Source organism: Lampetra planeri, chromosome 45 (genome assembly GCF_965212315.1).
Source record: "Lampetra planeri chromosome 45, kcLamPlan1.2.h2, whole genome shotgun sequence".
NCBI lineage: Eukaryota > Metazoa > Chordata > Hyperoartia > Petromyzontiformes > Petromyzontidae > Lampetra > Lampetra planeri.
Genome location: NC_136151.1, coordinates 2,399,224 through 2,417,323, shown reverse-complemented (window position 1 = coordinate 2,417,323; position 18,100 = coordinate 2,399,224). Strand labels below are relative to the sequence as shown.

Genomic DNA, 18,100 nt, shown 5'->3' with positions numbered 1-18,100 from the left:
TTAGATGTTACGTACGTGCCAATGCACTAAAACATTACTTTTCTGTGCAGTCTGTCGACCACCTCCCATAACCGGAAAGGATCTCATCCTAATTAGCTCGGCTTGGAGAAGATTTTTCCGTATTTAAAAACGTAAAGCATCGATATTTCCAATCCCATAAAACTTTGATTTTACAATAGACGATAAGGCAAATTACAATGCATTGTACACTTGACACTTGACTTAATGTGTTTATTAAATAATGCAGGACCTCAATATATAATTAATCTGACAAATAATATTCGCAATTACAAATAAACGAATTTTAATGTAACAAATACGTGTAACAATACATTCATGTATCATTAGTTTGAGAATAGGTTTTCCCCTTTTTTCTGGTAACAAAACCGGTGTTAAGATGTTAAAACACCAAACTGAAACAATTTACAAGGAATCATGTCTGCATTCACCTCAATACTTGTCAGAATGCAAAGAAAACATACTCAGATAATATATGCATTGCCTTTGAAATTGATTGGTCCACATCAGAGACAGCTTGCTTTTGAGCCTAGTCTCAAACGGTGTTAATTCAGACACGATTCCTTGTCAAAGGTTTCAGTTTGGTGTTTTAACATCTTAACACCTGTTTTTTTTCCATTAAAAAGGGGAAAACCTATTAATATATTTTGGTACTGGCAAAGGAGGTCCCATGATGTATCATTCATTTGAACCAATTGTTTGATATAGCATTAATTATCGAAAAAATAACATTAACATTTTCCGTTTCAATGTTGAAGGAATAATTCCTCTATTTCGGTGACTCTCAACAAAAAACAAATATCATCTTATTACTGCCAAGTTCACTTTCGTTTATTCTTAGTCACGGATTTAGTTCAGGATCAGCAGATCAACTAAAAGAAACGCAAAAGCACTTCCATTAAATGATGGCACCATGCAGAGACCATCCATCAGTGGATTTTTCCACGTCTGCTATTACTTTGTAGAGAAGGTGTCGAGGTGTCTCAGAGGTTTGATTGATGAGGTGGCACTGCTAAGGTCCTGGATTCGAAATCAGGTCAGCACTCAGACCTCTGAGCGATGTGGCCATATCTCTCTTTCGAGAATTGAGAATATAGGTTGATCACGCGCGATTGAAATTCTCATTAAAAAACAAGATCTCACTTCTGATACGAGTTATCCGCACACCTACTAGTTTACGTTTAGATAACTGTGATGGAAGGGGTTGTCTTCGTGCAGTCATCCATGACCGGGTTGAGACAATCATATCACCACACTTGACTGTGCAGTTTAATCACAGGCGACTGCCTGGATTCGAACAGAGGTTTTCATTGATGCTGGCTCAAATAATTGTGGAAGTGATAATGATGATACTGAATGCAAACACTATCCAATGTATTTTTTAAGATATTTTATTTTGCATAACAATTCCAAAGCATTGCATAACATACAACTGACTAGTTGCATGCAATTCCCTACAATTAAAGAGCATGCAATTGCAATCTAAATACATAAAACCAGATGGTGGTGCTGATGGAAGTGATGGTACTGCAAGAGCAGTTCTTGATTTTTTTGGTGTCACCTTTGGAAAAATTGTTGCTAATTCGAGGCCAGTTATCATTATTTGTATTTTCATTGTAGTGTGAAATGGAAAACACATGAGCGTTTCTGAAAATAGGTGACCCAACACAAATGAAGAATTGTTGATTGTATGGGGTATCTTTATCATTCCGTCATCGTTTTGTTTGGTATCATTCACACGTAGATGTCGTCACTCTACAATTTTGGTAGAAATGTTGGTCAAGTCCATAGATTATTCTGTTCGTGGCAGCATGCTGAAACTGTCTATGTTTGTATTATGTTGTCGTGGAGAATGTCCTTAGCTGTGTGCTCCGTGTGGGTTTTCACTCTTCACCTTCTCATTTCTGAAGCCGATAAAGCTTCCACCTCTTTAACCTCCCACCAGTCCTTTATGTCGGTCATCCAACTTGTACTTTGATGCTTCGAACCCTTACAGATTTGCACTCTTCCGATCAGCGTTGGCTATTCCAGGGTTTATTGCCTTGTTACATTGCCCAAACCACTGCATGAAGTTTACTTCCATTTGCTTTTGCTAGTTGGGGCTCATTCTCACGTAAGTAATTGGCAAATGTGATGTTTAACTCTGATCCTTATCTGTGAATCGATAGTTAGATTGTAATATCCAATATAATGAAGATATGCTCTGCAGTGTTGGTTTGATCTGAACTGTTTTTGTTGTCGTTTTGTTGCTTTACTCAAGTTTGCATTCAGTGTTGAAAAATCGGCAGGAATGTACTTATGCTATTTGTACTTCTAAACTTTTTTTATTGTTATTTATTTACGTTTTAGATAACTTGCTTGCCATTGCTCTACGTTGTACTCCTGTTGTGTTTTGTATTGTTTGTTGTTGTAATTTGCTCACTCGCCCCTACTGAACATCTATAAAAAATAAATTAATTGATCATCGTATTAGTCCAGGATAAATAAAGATTATGATCATTCCATTGTGATTCCTGAGCGAACAGACTCAATTATGTACGGTATGTGCGAGAAAAATTTGTTGAATATCTGCATCTCCGTGTTAATAATTTTTTCACCGATTCAAAGGTTCCTTAATTGCACCAACTGAACTCTCCCAAATGGCGTATGTATGGCATCATATTTTATACCGCAGGTTTGAATAAACTATTAAAGAAAGATAGGCAGCGTTGAATGCAGCATGCAGCTAGTAAAGCGCAGTACGTGCGGGCTTTTCCGACGCCGTTTCACTTTTCCTTTATTTCTGCAGTCGCCTTGGTGTAGGCGAGGCCCTTGTAGACACCCTCCATTGGGATGTTGTAGGTGGCGCCGTTCAATAAGGACATGCGCACCGTACCCTTGTACGGGAGGTCGATTTGTGCGCGACCGATATTGACGTCGATCGCCGTGGTCTTGCCTGCAGGAACCGTGACGTTGAATGAGAGGAGCTCGGTTTTCGATACTGAATTCTCAACGGCGTGCGTGCTCTCGGTGCTAACAGTGAAACTAAAGCCACTTTCAACCTCCACGACATCCGGAATGCCGGCTGAGACGCTGATGCTCACGGTCGCCTCCAGGCTGTTTGAGATCGACCAGGAGGAGGATTTGGTCACGGTCTTGGAGGTTTCAATTGTATAGGTTTGGGGGACAGAACCAGTATTTTTGTAACTGAGTGATTTGACCTCTTCCATCTGGACTTTTGGAAGCTGCTTGTGCAGTGTAGGGTATGTCACGTTGATCAATTCTGAACATTTCACCGAATTGATGAAGAGGAAGCCCATGCAGTCGATGTCTGAACCGCCTTTGCCCTGAATTCCAAGGCAGATCCCAGAGCGGATGTCGACCGGGTACTCGGTCTTAAGGCCCCAATCTGTCATCTTCACGAAGAATTCCCTGCCTTTGGTTGTCCTGAACTTGAAAGCGCCCAAGCGTGAGCCAGCCCCATTCCCCCACAGTGAGAGGGACGAAAACAGCTCCCCAGGCTGGAACACAAACTCTTTGTGAGATCCCGAGGGATTACCGTACTGTGCAGAGCTTCCGTCCGTCAGCCAGGCCTTCACGCACTTGACCTGCCACCCTCCAACCCACACCCATATTTTTTTCAGCGTTGCTCCATTTTTCCACCCATTAAACCTGAAGTCTTTTCCTCCTTGTCCTCCACAGGTGTGTAAGGCCAATGCATAAGGCATTTTCTCCTCTCTTCCTGCAAATTACAAGATACAGATCTGTTTTAATTATGAAAGGAATTTAAAACATTATGATATTTATAGTTTTGACTTTCAAAACCACATTTTATTGACACATTTGTAATAGTAATGCACTTCCAAATTTGCATGTCGACTCAGACGTTATAGACAATTCAATAACAAACATCACTATTGCGAAAAAACTGTGAAAAAGCAGTACATCATCATGTGGGGAAATTGTAAAAAAACACATATTGAATCAGATTATTAACTAGTAACGGCTAATTTATAGCTAAAGACAATGAAAGAGGAGCAGACAGTGACAAGGTTAGATAATGAACAAAAATGACTGTTTGAGGTTAAGAGAGCCTTGTATGCAAGAGAAATACAGCTTCTATGAAATAAACTTTGACACAACACAGTACAGCAAACCCTTCCCTGGAGGTTTAGCTGTTTTGGGCCAAATTTATTGAGGTACTGTTCACCGATTGTGCCCCTGTGGCTCGACCATTCGCAGTTGATCTCGAGATTCCTGTATGCATGGTAACTGTACTGCTCGCGATTATGCTGCCATGGAAGTACACAAAGCGTCATCTTGTCCCCATCTTATCGCCTAAGTATCCCATCGCGGTGTCCCAGGCCACGTGGTGTTCCTGGCCTCCAGTGGGAAGGCAGTGAGGTTCAGTCGCTCACGATTTTTACTTCCTATAGTGAACAGTACTGTACATGGATACGCATACAGTATTGTACACTACATTTTGTTTTCATTCTATTAACTTTAACACGTAGGCTTTCACGACCAATATCATTCTTAATACAGGTTTTTTGGTTCAGATCGCGTAAATATATAATTGTGTCGTTAAACTTGCCACCACCCGATACAGCCCATTTGTAAGGTTATTCACGCAAAAAATGCTAATTAGTTACCAGTACAACACACTCGTGTATTGGCTTTAGGTTTACGCACATCGGGTTTATAAATGATTAATTATTGATTTATCCTTATCCCTCATCCCTCCCCGTTTGCTCAGTCATTGGGTTGCATCGGTGATTCTCCGGTTTTAAAATAATTGTCACATTCCTGGTGCCCATCATTAGTGTTTGGCACGTACCTTCTGGTCCCTGGACAACCAACTCCTGGATCAGAAGCTGATGGTGGAGGACGTCGGAAAGGAGATCAGAGAATTAATGTCGATCAATTCAAATATGAGAAACAAGCAACGTGTACTGGAAGAGAAACTTGCCTGTTTGCAGGAAGACTACAATAACATACAATCACAAAGTACCATGAGAGAGATCAACCAACTGGAACTCGAGAAGGTTTTAATGACCAAGCTATCCTTCTGTATAAGAAAGCCAGGATCCCCTTCCATGATCCTTCTCCCTCTGAAACGAAATCCTGGCGAGGATGTTTCAATCTCGGGGGAACCGGACACATATCGCCTCTATACGGCCTAACTTTTGATGGCTTTCCATTGGGTATGGGCACCAGACAAGGCTATCCCCTCTCGCCGCTGATATTCAAAGGGCTATCGAATCCTTTACTGAGAGCATTCCGAAATGCAAAAAGGTGGTGGGGGTGAGAAAAGAGACGAGAAAATAAAATCAATCTATTAACGGATGACGTCGTCATCACCCTAACAGAACCAGCATCTTCGATTCCTGTTATTGTTCCTGGTCACGGAATACGGGGAGTTGTCTGGGTTTAGACTAAACGTGACTAACTCAGAGTTGATGCCCTTATCCCCTGCTACCCCGAAACCACCTGGCGGACTTTCGCCCTTTCGCCTTTCAGTTGGTGCCCAGTGCCCATTAAGTATCTTCAGATAATGGTCCCTTCCTATCTCGCATATCTCTTCAGACAAATCCCACCCCCCCAAAAAACCAGCAAATCACAATCTCACTGGAGACATGGACAGATATTAACCTTTCCCTTTCCAATAGGGCACACCGACTCAAGATGATGGAATTGCAGAAGCTCTGGTACCATCTACGAATAGAACCCTCCTTTATTAAAAAAGCTTTCTTTAAGATGCTTTATTCACGCATAGCCTCACTCATATGGAATCACAAAATAGTGAAAATTTACTTTCATCCCCTTACGCTACTTAGGAGAGAGCAGAGCTTGGCCCTTTGCAGATTTCCTAAAATAGGACTAAGTAATCGCTTTCAGAACTTTAGTCAATAGATCAACCAGAAATAGAAGGGGACATGGAAAAAGTGGGAGAAGGCTCAGTGAGCCCCTAATTATTTGCTGGGGTTACCTACGCTCCTATCAAAGATAGATCTTGGGTGCTGAAACCATTATTGACGGTTTCTAACACCTTGGGGAAATACAAACACAGGCGAATCTCATTCCACTCCTTCATACGTAGGCAATCGCCTTTGTGGATCAACCAATCATTAACAATAGCATGCACAAGGGCAGGAGAGCGACAGTCTTGGAAAGGGTAGGGGACCTTCCAAATAAGGATACCAAAATATCAGGGATGCCATCTCTACAGCTATAAACATAAACTTTGACCTCAGCACTCACCCCATTTTGGATGGTCTGGTAGACAAAAAGGAAGTGAAAAGTTCGTGCAGGCATAGCACCAGATTCTTATAGAGATTGAGACCGGGTTCGAGCCAAAACTAGAAAGCTGAGGGGGAAAGGCTGCTGGGACAGGACATTCCTCACCAGAAATGGACTCAAATATGGTTGGGCTCAGACAGCAGGCCGCAGGTCCCTTCTGCTAAACATAATTTAGTTAAAATTTAGGCATGGGTCCTACCTGACTAATGACAGGAGAGCCAAATTCACACATTCCTCTCCTAATTGCCCGATATTCCACAAGGCATGGTACAGATGCAACTGAATGCCTTCTGGACGTGCCCAGATATTTTAGAATTTTACGAGAATGTAAGGAATTAAATTAATCGGAACTGGGGTACAGAGCTGGGCCCCTCAATGGACTCAACTTTGCGGGGCTTGAAACAAAGAGGGCTATCGGTACGCCAACATGCCTTACTGCAAACCTGCTAGATTGTAGCAAGAAAGACTATACGAGCAAATTGGAAACATCAAGAACCCCTTCTTGGGGACTCTGGCACAGAACCCTCCTTGCCTTGGCAGGAACGGAGCACGTTAACTAGGACCTACAAGGGATATAATTGGAGTAAGAGGCTATGTGGTCCCCATTTTTACTGAACCTTGCGTGAATAAGCAGAACAGTAGGGAGCGGGGCAAGGAGATGAACTCCTGACACCGAAACATTGTAGTGGGCACCGTAGCTCCTAGGGGAAAATAATAAGGATAAGCCCAGACATCACGCTTATGTTAATTTGTTTGCTGTCGAGTTTGGTTAAATTATTCCCCTTCGTTTTTAGGCATGGGTCCCCTTATTCCCCTTCGTCTCCCTTTTCCTTCTTCTTCCCCTTCCCGGTTAATCTGCTGCTGCCAATCGTTTCCTCTACTGTGATATGTCAACGAGCTCAAGGGCCTCCAGACAGGTCCCCATTTTAGGGTTTATGGTACCGGGTTCGACACACGTTCGTAATTTGTATCTCCCTCTGTGATGGCCATGTTCTGGACTTTTGAAAAAAAAACATGCATTGTATAAATAAAGGGTGGACGATTGACCCAGGACATCAAGAGTATTGTAATTTCTTCTTCATGTGATGCAGTGTGGATAGCAGAGAGAGATAGAGAGAGACAGGAAGAGAGCAAACTGAGAGAGGAGGCACGAGCATTGTAAAATCGACGTAACTTTTAGACAGACAAACGTGATCAATGCACTTGTAGGTAAAGTTTTTTTCCTGAACATTTAATCCAACGTTGTTTAATTGTCAATTGAATTCACATCTTTATATTTTAGGAGTTACTTGCTGCTGATGCTGTTACCCGTTACTTTTTTCACTGATTTTGAGACTGTACATTGAGGGAAAAACGCATTTGATCCCCTGCTGATTTTGTACGTTTGCCCACTGACGAAGAAATCATCAGTCTATAATTTTAATGGTAGATTTAATTGAACAGTGAGAGACAGAATAACAACAACAAAATCCATAAAAACGCATGTTAAAAATGTTATAAATTGATTTGCATTTTAATGAGGGAAATAAGTATTTGACCCCCTCTCAATCAGACACATTTCTGTCTCCTAGGTGTATTTTATACAGATTAGGAGCACACTCTTAAAGGGAGTGCTCCTAATCTCAGCTTGTTACCTGTATAAAAGAGACGTTTTCACAGAAGCAATCAATCAATCAGATTACAAACTCTCCACCATGGCCAAGACCAAATAGCTTTTCAAAAAATATCAGGGATAAGATTGGAGACCTTCACAAGGCTAGAATGTGCTACAAGACCATCGCCAAGCAGCTTGGTGAGAAGGTGATAACAGTTGGTGCGATTTTTCGCAAATGGAAGAAACACAAAATAACTGTTAATCTCCCTCGGCATGGGGCTCCATGCAAGCTCTCACCTCGTGGAGTTGCAATGATCATGAGAACGGTGAGGAATCAGCCCAGAACTCCACGGGAGGATATTTTCAATGATATCAAGGCAGCTGAGACCATAGTCACCAAGAAAACAGTTGGTAACACACTACGCCGTGAAGGACTGAAATTCTGCAGTACCCGCACAGTTCCCCTGCTCAAGAAAGTACATATACATGCCCGTCTGAAGTTTGCCAATGAACATCTGAATGATTCAGAGGACAACTGGGTGAAACTGTTGTGGTCATATGAGACCAAAATGGAGCTCTTTGGCATCAACTCAACTCGCCGTGTTTGGAGGAGGAGGAATGCTGCCTATGACCCCAAGAACACCATCCCCACCGTCAAACATGGGGGTGGAAACAGTATGCTATGGGGGTGTTTTTCTGCGAAGGGGACAGGACAACTTCACCACATCAAGGGGACGACGGACGGGGCCAAGTACCGTCAAATCATGGGTGGGAACCTCCTTCCCTCTGCCAGGGCATTGCAAATGGGTCGTGGATGGGTATTCCAGCATGACAATGACCCAAAACACACGGCCAAGGCAACAATAGGGTGGCTCAAGAAGAAGCACATTAAGGTCCTGGAGTGGCCTAGCCAGTCTCCAGACCTTAATCCCATATAAAATCTGTGGAGGGAGCTGAAGGTTCGAGTTGCCAAAAGTGAGCCTCGAAACCTTAATGACTTGGAGAAGATCTGCAAAGAGGAGTGGGACAAAATGCCTCCTGAGATGTGTGCAAACCTGGTGGCCAACTACAAGAAACGTCTGACCTCTGTGATTGCCAACAAGGGTTTTGCCAACGAGTACTAAGTTATGTTTTGCAGAGGGGTCAAATACTTATTTCCCTCATTAAAATGCAAATAATTTTATAACATTTTTGACGTGCGTTTTTCTGGATAATGTTGTTGTTATTCTGTCTCTCACTGTTCAAATAAATCTACCATTAAAATTATAGACTGATCATTTCTTTATCAGTGGGCAAATATACAAAATCAGCAGGGGATCAATTACTTTTTTCCCTCACTGTACCTTATAGAACAGATTTGTATTGAAAATAAACACAAAAATCGGATAGCATCTTGTTTGCCAACATCACACCAGGCAGGCAGGGTCTCAAGGGGTGCCAGCTCAGAGGCCCTTACCTGCGAGTCACCTGTCCACCACACACACCATCTGAATTCTTAATAACGAGACCAGTCAGGAGTAACCCACACACTCACCTTGAGGTTCTCTTCCCAGAGCATGCTCTTCTATCCCCGAAAACTCTAATTTATACTCCTGTTACACGGGCCACGTGACCCAGCCACAGCCGAAATTATAGATTGCTTCGCATCACACACGTCAGAATCGTTTATGTAAATATAGTTGGGCATATTTACAGAATGTATGAATATTTAATCTATCATACATATACTTTTTTTAAACTTGAACCTCTCTTTCTTATTTATAATGACGAGGTGGACTGAATCAATGAGTGCTGTATTATCAAACAAGGTTCTTCCAACATTATGGAGCAACCTTGTTTCCTCGCCAAAACATCATAAACCTTCCATACAAATATTCTGAAGCAGAAGGTTAATAGTGCCAGATACACCAGCCACATTGGGAAATGTGTTTTGTAACATCGATATTTACTCGCCATGTAGCAATATTTTAATGTCAATGTAAAATACAATTGAGGGACGTTATTATCTTGGTATGTTCTGGGACTGTTGTTGTACATATCCATGAATGATCTGCGACTGTTGTTGTTGTCTTGGTGTGGGACTGTTTTTGCTGTTGTCTTGGAGTGGTCTGGGACTGTTGTTGTTTTAGTGTGTAACTCCTGTACTTGTCATGGTGTAGTCCTGGACTCTTGCTGTTGTGTTTGTCCTTTTGATGTTTTGCCCCAGGCGTGCATTTGGTGTAAAAAAATTGTCAGGAATGTATGTTCTCATGCAATTTGTATATCTATGAAGGCATATCTCACTTATCGAGCATTCTTTTTCTGATAATTGGCAATAACGAGCGATTTGAATAGAGATTGATTTGTTCCAAAACGAGCAACACTCTCACGGCACTACTTTTAGTTGCGGATATGATCATCTTCAGTAGCATTAAACACGTATAGCCAAAACATAACCCTCGTGTTCCTCAAAAGAGACCTCATTAGGTAACGCGTGTTGGGCTTACAAACGCGTTCGATAACTCCTCGTTGGTTAAGGATTCCCTGTATTTGTATTCTGTTGGGGTACCCAGAAAATCCTTACTGACTCTCAAGATACATTTTCGAAAAGGCCTCTCTAAGTTTCACACTCGGGGGCGATTTAGCTCCTTTGTGTAATCCAAATTGAGTAATTTGCAGATACATTTTCAACATTACAATGCTCGGCCACACCAGAAACATTTAAAAATAAATTGTTGAAGAAGAATAGCAGAGAAACCATGGAAAATCCATCCAGGAGCGGTGGAGAACACACAAACCCCACCCAGAAAAAGCAACCGAGTCAGAAATCGAACACATGACGTCTAAACTGTGAGGCACAAGTGTTACCACTCTGCCACTCCGCCTATCTAATGGAATCCACAAATTGAAAAATAATTGGGAACTACAATGGAAGTAAAATGGTAATGAATTTGAATTATGACTAAAGTTTGTCATCGGAATGCCTAAAGATATGATATAATGTAGTACATTTAGTAAAACATATAACCAAAAGGGGAAAACCCCTATTATTATATTTTGGTACTGTCAAAGGAGGTCTAAGGATGTAGATGCTCACCCCGAACCCTCATTACTTTGATAGTGCATTGTCTTTAAGCTGTACGCCTTTTTGCGTCCTCTGGTCGAGCACCAATTGGGTCGAGGCTCAAAAGAAAGCTGTCCCTTGGTGTGGACCAATCAGTTTCAAGGACAATGCATATATTATTAAAGTGTATTTTTGCTTGCATTTTGTCTGCAAGTATTGTGGTTAATGCAGATATGAATCCTTGTAAAAAGGTTTCAGTTTTGTTGCCAGAAAAAAGGGGAAGAACCCTATTATTATATCCCATAACTGGTTCATTAGATTAATCTGACATACCAGTCGTTCCCAACCAGTGTTGATGTGTACACCTCCCAGCCGAATCACCTGTCCTCATTCCCTGACCAGCACATAATCTACTGCGAATCATCCATAACTTTACTTTACAATCCCTGTTCGTACCCCCTTTCGAGATGTTACACCAGGCAGCCACTAACAGAAGATTAATACAGTGATTTCTCCAAACGTTTAGGCACCGCAGTACAAGAGTGTCAATCCACTATATTCCCAATAACTCGTTTGGTGCGTCTGAGTAATTCGAAAAAAACCTAAAAAATAGATAGACCATAAAAACGAGACATGACAAATGAAACACTATAATCGAGCAGACAGAGGTTACGAATCAAGCCATATGACACAATATAAATAAGAAAGACAAGCACGTGTAATATACACAATATAATAATATAATATACACAATATAGACTATTAGCCAATGCAAATGAGACAAACAGCTGAGATAGTACGTAAGATTCAGGGCATTTCAGATGAGTTATTACGAATCGGATATTAGATGGGCAAAGGGAATAGGTAGGATATGTTAAACAGTAACAATTGACGTCGAATTAAAAAATAAATAATCATGAGCATCCACACGCTGAGAAACATGCAAGGGAAGCAATCTTGCGAGCAAGCTGTTACGAGTTTCAAAAACATGTTGTGTTCAGCAGAGGTGTTGTATAAGAAGTACCGATATACTTTTATAAAAAAATTTCTATCAGCTGTTGACAGCTAACAGAAGTGCAGTATACATCTCTACTTACACTACACGTCTACTTAACAAAATGTATTTCGCTTATTTTGAATGCTTGCTCACAATATTTTTTTTATTTTACTCAGCATCGATGATAGCAATGATGATTTATTTATTAATTGACTTATCAATTGTTACCACTACGTTTCCCCATTTAATATTAAAAATTTCAGAACTCATTTCAAATGCTCTGACTCATATTTACTCTCTGTGTTGTTGGTCTAATTAGCATTGGCTGCATTTTATATATGTTGTGTATAATTCATGTTTTTATGCCGTGTGTGCATTGTCTTTCTTATAGGTTAATGATTCACATGATCTGTGTGTCCCAGTCATAGGGTCTCATTTCTACTATCCTTTTTATTTAGACAGTATTTTTGCGGTTTTTGTGGAAGCGAAAATTCCTTAGCCCACAAAAAAGCATCATAGGGAAGGGAGTGGGGTGGCACTGCTTTGACTCTGGAACCTCAAAGGTTGACAGAAGTAGCCACGATTGTGATTGGCTGGCTGGTCTGCCATCTGGCAAGCGAAATACAAAGTTTGACACTAAATCAAACGTCTAGAAAGTTTTACTTGATTTGGTTAGCCAGGTCACTTGGTGCGTGTGTGATGGGTGGCGGCGCACGGACAAGAGTCTAGTTTTCACCTGTGATGACACTCGACTAAGGGGCCGTCCATAAATGACGTCACGCGATTTTGGACGATTTTTACCCCCCCCCCCTTCGTACGCGGCATCACAAAAAGTCTGACCGTCCCTCACATTTGACGTCACAAAGCTCTGCCCCCCCCCGAATAGAAATAAAACATGCTTCAAATCACTTTAAACTATCGTCATTGTAGTGCGTATTTAATCTGGCGCTGCTGTCTGATATTGAAGGAGAAAACATTTATTAAAAAGTATATTTAATTAAGTATAACGTGTTGTCTATATTTATTAAAAGTTGCGCATTTTGATGTTAAGTCACATTTCTCTAACCCTCTTCACACATCGTCACAAATGTCTGACCCCCCCCCAGGTGCGTGATGTCATTTATGGACGGCCCCTAATGTATGAGTACCTATTAACTAAATATGAATTTCTACGTACTGTTTATTCTTTACATGAAACTAAAATTAGATGCATTTTTAGAGTTATATCGAATACTGTAATAATTATTGAATGATGACATTTTTTTTTAAAATGTTGCATCAAAAGTAAAAGTTTGTTTCATTGGCACTTACGTTGAGTCCTGATGCCGATTACGCTGAACATTTGATGTGCACGAGGCAGACACAACCTCGCCCAACACTGCACTCTGAGTGCACTACTCACGCACCCACTCACACTAGCTGGATAATTCTTGAAAGCAGATAGTCCACACGCGCTCTGTGGCTGGAGGGCGATGTCCACACGAAGTTACCTCCAAAAAGAGAGGTATGCAGAGTCAAGTAATAGGCACGGTGTATGTCACATGGATTAAATTTAGTTAACGTGGGTGCTGAATGTCCGTTTACAATCATCACGCATTTAAATTTCGTGGTTGCTGCTGTACATCTACATTTGATAAGCCAATTTGTTCAGTTTTCATTTGTGGTCAGGATGCTATATAGCTCAGTGGGTCTTACTGAGTAAAATAAAATAAATAGATGGTGCCCATGTCGACCTTGAGATTTTTGGAACGATATATGAAGGTAAAGACGCGGCCCTGCAATGTCTCTCTCACAGCTGGTACAAGGGACTCCACGAGAGGAGATCTATTGAGATTCATGAAGGGGAATTGTCCTCTTGTTTCACGTTGGTCAGACATCCTCGAAAAGGGTGAAGTACCCACACTTCAATACACCGCACACGGCCTGCCAATTATTACATGTGGGGAACCCATTTATTTTGTTGGGTGGAAAGAGGTGGGAGGATTTCACAACTAAAGATAAATCCAAACAAGAACTGGGAGGAAGAGTTGGTTAAACCGTGCTCTCTGGAGGGGTTTTCTCTGGCCATTACTAACATAGTCCACATGGATTACAGCTATTATCGACAGTCACATCGACGCTGGCGTGTTGCTAAGACCATCATGAAAAATTAAGTAATAAGATAGGAGGTAATCTGGTCTCGACAGGGTGAAAGGTCCATTATCAGTGGATGGGTGGGTACGGTCCTTCAAAGCGGTGCCAGCCACTTAAATTCCCAAATCCCAATCTTTAAGTATCTCCAGATCAGAAATGCCAGAGCGAAATACCCTGACAATAAATTTGATGCACCGATTCACCCTATTATTGGCTGGTTGAAACACATAGAGATGGTTACAGACTGTCCGAAGCCTAGCGGCTTCAGAAGGAGGAAGTTTTTCCCGCTCGATAAGCAAGTAAAATTATTTTGCACAACCCTTCTTGGTTCTTTCGGTAAAGTCTACGTGACTTTACCGAAAGAACCAAGAAGATGAATCCCTGCAGTCACGAAAGCTTTAAATCGAAATTTATTTTGCACAAGTTCGTCCATTACGAGATTTCACCGCAGACATTGGTACATATCCAGTGAGCACCACAAACTGGTCCAAGGGCTCGCCCACCCAAACTCATTCAGTTTAAATTAATTCACGGAGCATACTTGACACATTAGAGCAGAGCATAATCTTTGGAGTTCTGGCAAGATTGCTCCAGATGCCCAACCTGAGCACGGCACAAACGTATCTCAACGCTTTCTGGCTTTTTAAAGATGTTATGAAATTTTACCATGAGATTACGAGTTTCTTCAATGACCTGTGCTGGATGAATCTGTCACCATCGGTAGAAGAGACCCTGTGGAGTTGAAAACCCTGCATGGTACCGATACACCAACATGCTCTGCTCCGGACCTATAAAATAATCGCCATAAATAAATGTTTGTTCAAGTGCAAGAATCATGAACCCTTATATGGAAACATTAGAATATTAAACTCCCCGCACATGCGAGCATGGAACGCCTGAGTCATCAGCTCAAGGTGAAACGAGATGGAAAGTGACGCCAGATGACCCCCCCCCCCATCCTTTGTGCTAATGCTGAAGTGAGAAAACCAGATGAGGGGTTGGGAGACAGGGACTGATAATAAGGCGGAAAAAAACCCTTCAATGACCTAGTGGGATTGGTGCCCGTATCGGTGGAGGGAAAGTGTTAACGCACAATGGTCGCATTTATGTTATTTATTTATTTTAGAGTTGTCCCCAGTCCCCCCTCATATTTCCTCCCCACCCCCCTCACATGCTCGGGATCTCTCTATAAATTGGTTGTACCCCCCCACCTCCCCTTCCACAATCGTACCACCCCCTTTCCCCCAGCGCGATGCCCCAAGTCCATGTGGACTTGGGCCCCTATCCTAAAGTCCTTAATCCCCAGCCCCCACTTCCCTGAAATGGCTCAGTTACATTGGGATTATTTAATTGGGAACCATATCGCCTGGTTGTGTCCACTGTTTAGCGTGTTGTAACGGGCCTGCATACTTGTCCATATCAAATATTCATTGCATACCCTAAATATATCTCTAAATGTGCATATATTTTAAATCGGTATTATCGTTGGCATTCATGCAGAGGCAATGTTTAAGATAAACTATTCTACTTTTCGATGTAATATTCTAACAACATAAAACACATATCTCTTAATAGTGGTAACATGGACGAGGAGAGGAAGTCTCCCGTTTTGCAGGGGTTTGCAGTTCAGTTGGGTGTCCACCCCGTTTAATTCTCCAGATGCCAAAGGCCAGTGAGCGATATATATTTGTGAGAAGCAACGTGGCTACCAATGAAAAGCTCAACGACGTGACTTATTACGTGGAAATATATATCAGCCAAATACTATAAATGCGTGATGTTGATGTGGAGGGTAAAACTGGAAAACACTGAAGGACACAACACGCGACCATGGAGAGAGACATGGAAACTGCAAATATACAAGTGTCATGCTCGGGATTGGGATTGAACCCGCGACCTTCTGCACACAAGGCGATAACATCTCATCACTGCAGCACCAATTTAGAGTGGACCTTGTGTATGTATGTTGAACTTCTTAGCCAACCGTATTAATCAGAGGTGTAGGCCTTCGTCATGGTCCAAGTTTTGCCACGCTTCAGAAATCTGCCCAAATAACCTCATCAGGAGTGAGACTGAGGCGAGTGTTTGGACAGTGACCGTCAGCAGCCTCCTAATGTGAGGGTTCAGCGATCGGAATGAAGCACTGGGTATGGTGATTTTCCTCCAGTGTATTATTTGTGAACTGCCTAAACTATTTCAGTAAAATTTCGATTTAAAGCTTTCGTGACTTCAGGGATTCATCTTCTTGGTTCTTTCTGTAAAGTCATGTAGAAGGGACTAATAAAATAATAAAAATAAAACATAATAAAATAATTCTCACGACGTTTCGGCCACAACGCAAGCAGCCGTCCTCAGGTGAAGAACAGGTCTGTCGATAAGACAGAGTCTGAATGACACGTCCTAGGCTTGGAGCGTCTATTTAAGCTGGGAGGGAGGAGGAAGAGCGCCTTGACAACATAATTTGCATATGAAGAGGAATTTAGTATATTTATGGAAAATGCAGGAATGCGACTAGTGCTAATTGTGAAATGCATAGGAGTTGGGCGGGGGGTTTTCAAATTTATATTATGCCCATGCATTATGCAGGATTAGCAGCATAAAATGGAGGGGGTAGGGGTAGCATTAATAAAGGGAAGGAATGTTAATAGTATGTAGCTGCAGTAACTAAACAACCACGTAAAAAGCTAAAGTATAAACTACATAGTATCATCAGTATGCTAAATATACTCTCAATAAGCTGAGCTACTAACCGTAAGTAATACATTACAATTCTAGGTCGCGAAAAATATAATAAGCTTCCAGCTAAACTTTTTAAACTTTTTCCTTACATCACACGGGTCTATCCCGTACTATATGCTGCCATAGACAAACCCAACATTAAATTGTATACTGTATTACTATACACTACCCTATGTCTTAGAATAATGCATAGTGTAATATTACACTATGTATTATTCTACCCACCCAACTGTATACCACACTGCTGTATATTCACTATACAATTACGATACTATATATTACCTTATACATTGTATTAAACATTACACTTTAATACTATTTATTTATTATAAAATATGCTATACACTATACCATTAACCGTCGCGTGAAAGGTACTAAGAGGAAGCAACGAAATATGTCAATGGGAGAGTTGTGGTACAATGCTTGCAGCGGAGCAAAGAATCCATTCTCTGCGGAGAATACAAGATATATAGTCAATGTCAGTGAGTGGAACGCGGTCTGAAAGTCACCGTAAACGTGAACACAATCAGTTAAGATCCGAAATGGTTTATTACGTCCTTCCAATGATTGCTAAGCCAGAATCCATCTTCTCGGTTGAAATTGTCTCTGTGTTTATATATGTGGATCGCCTCATGAACGAATCTCTCATGGTAGCCAGATGGCTTGCATAGAACCTCTGTCTTGGAGAAGTCAATATCATGTGAGCCCACTGAATTGTAACAGTGATTTGCCACGGCTGAGGTGTTTGTCCTACCGTGTTTCAAGTCTGCTTTGTGTTCATGGATGCGGTCCGAGACATGTCGTTTGGTTTCTCCAATGTAACTGCTACCACAGAGGCAACTTAGTTTGTAGACGCCAGGGTACTGTATGTCTGGAACCAGATCCTTTTCAGATGGGACCAGATCACGGATTTTATGTACTTTGTTGAATCGGACCTGGATCTTGTGTTTTATCAGGATTTTGGAGATCTTTTTTGTGACCCCAGCAATGTAGGGTAAGGTGGTCTTGAAAGGCTCCTCAACGGGATCCTTCTTGATGGTTGGAGTGATGGCTTTGCGGATTGTGTAGTTGGAGTAACCATTAGCCTTAAGAGCTTGGCGTACGTGTTTGAGTTCACTGGCAATGTGTTCCTGGTCGGATATGCATTGGGCTCTATGGTATAGAGTCTTGATGAGGGAATTCTTCTGGGATGGATGGTGGTGGGAATCCGGTTTTAGGTAAGCATCCGTATTGGTGGCTTTTCTGTAGACAGAGTGGCTCATTAAACCATCAGGTCTCCTTTTAATTAGGACATCCA

The 18,100-nt window shown here is 41.6% G+C and overlaps 1 protein-coding gene across 1 annotated transcript; it reads right to left on the bottom strand.

Annotated features, from left to right (window-relative positions):
- Nucleotides 1-1,501: 1,501 nt before the first annotated feature.
- Nucleotides 1,502-3,734, bottom strand: LOC144732989 (aerolysin-like protein). Its single transcript, XM_078614665.1, has one exon. It carries the CDS (start codon nucleotides 3,723-3,725, stop codon nucleotides 2,784-2,786), a length of 942 nt encoding a protein of 313 aa, XP_078470791.1. The 5' UTR covers nucleotides 3,726-3,734; the 3' UTR covers nucleotides 1,502-2,783.
- Between the last annotated feature and the right edge of the window lie 14,366 nt (nucleotides 3,735-18,100).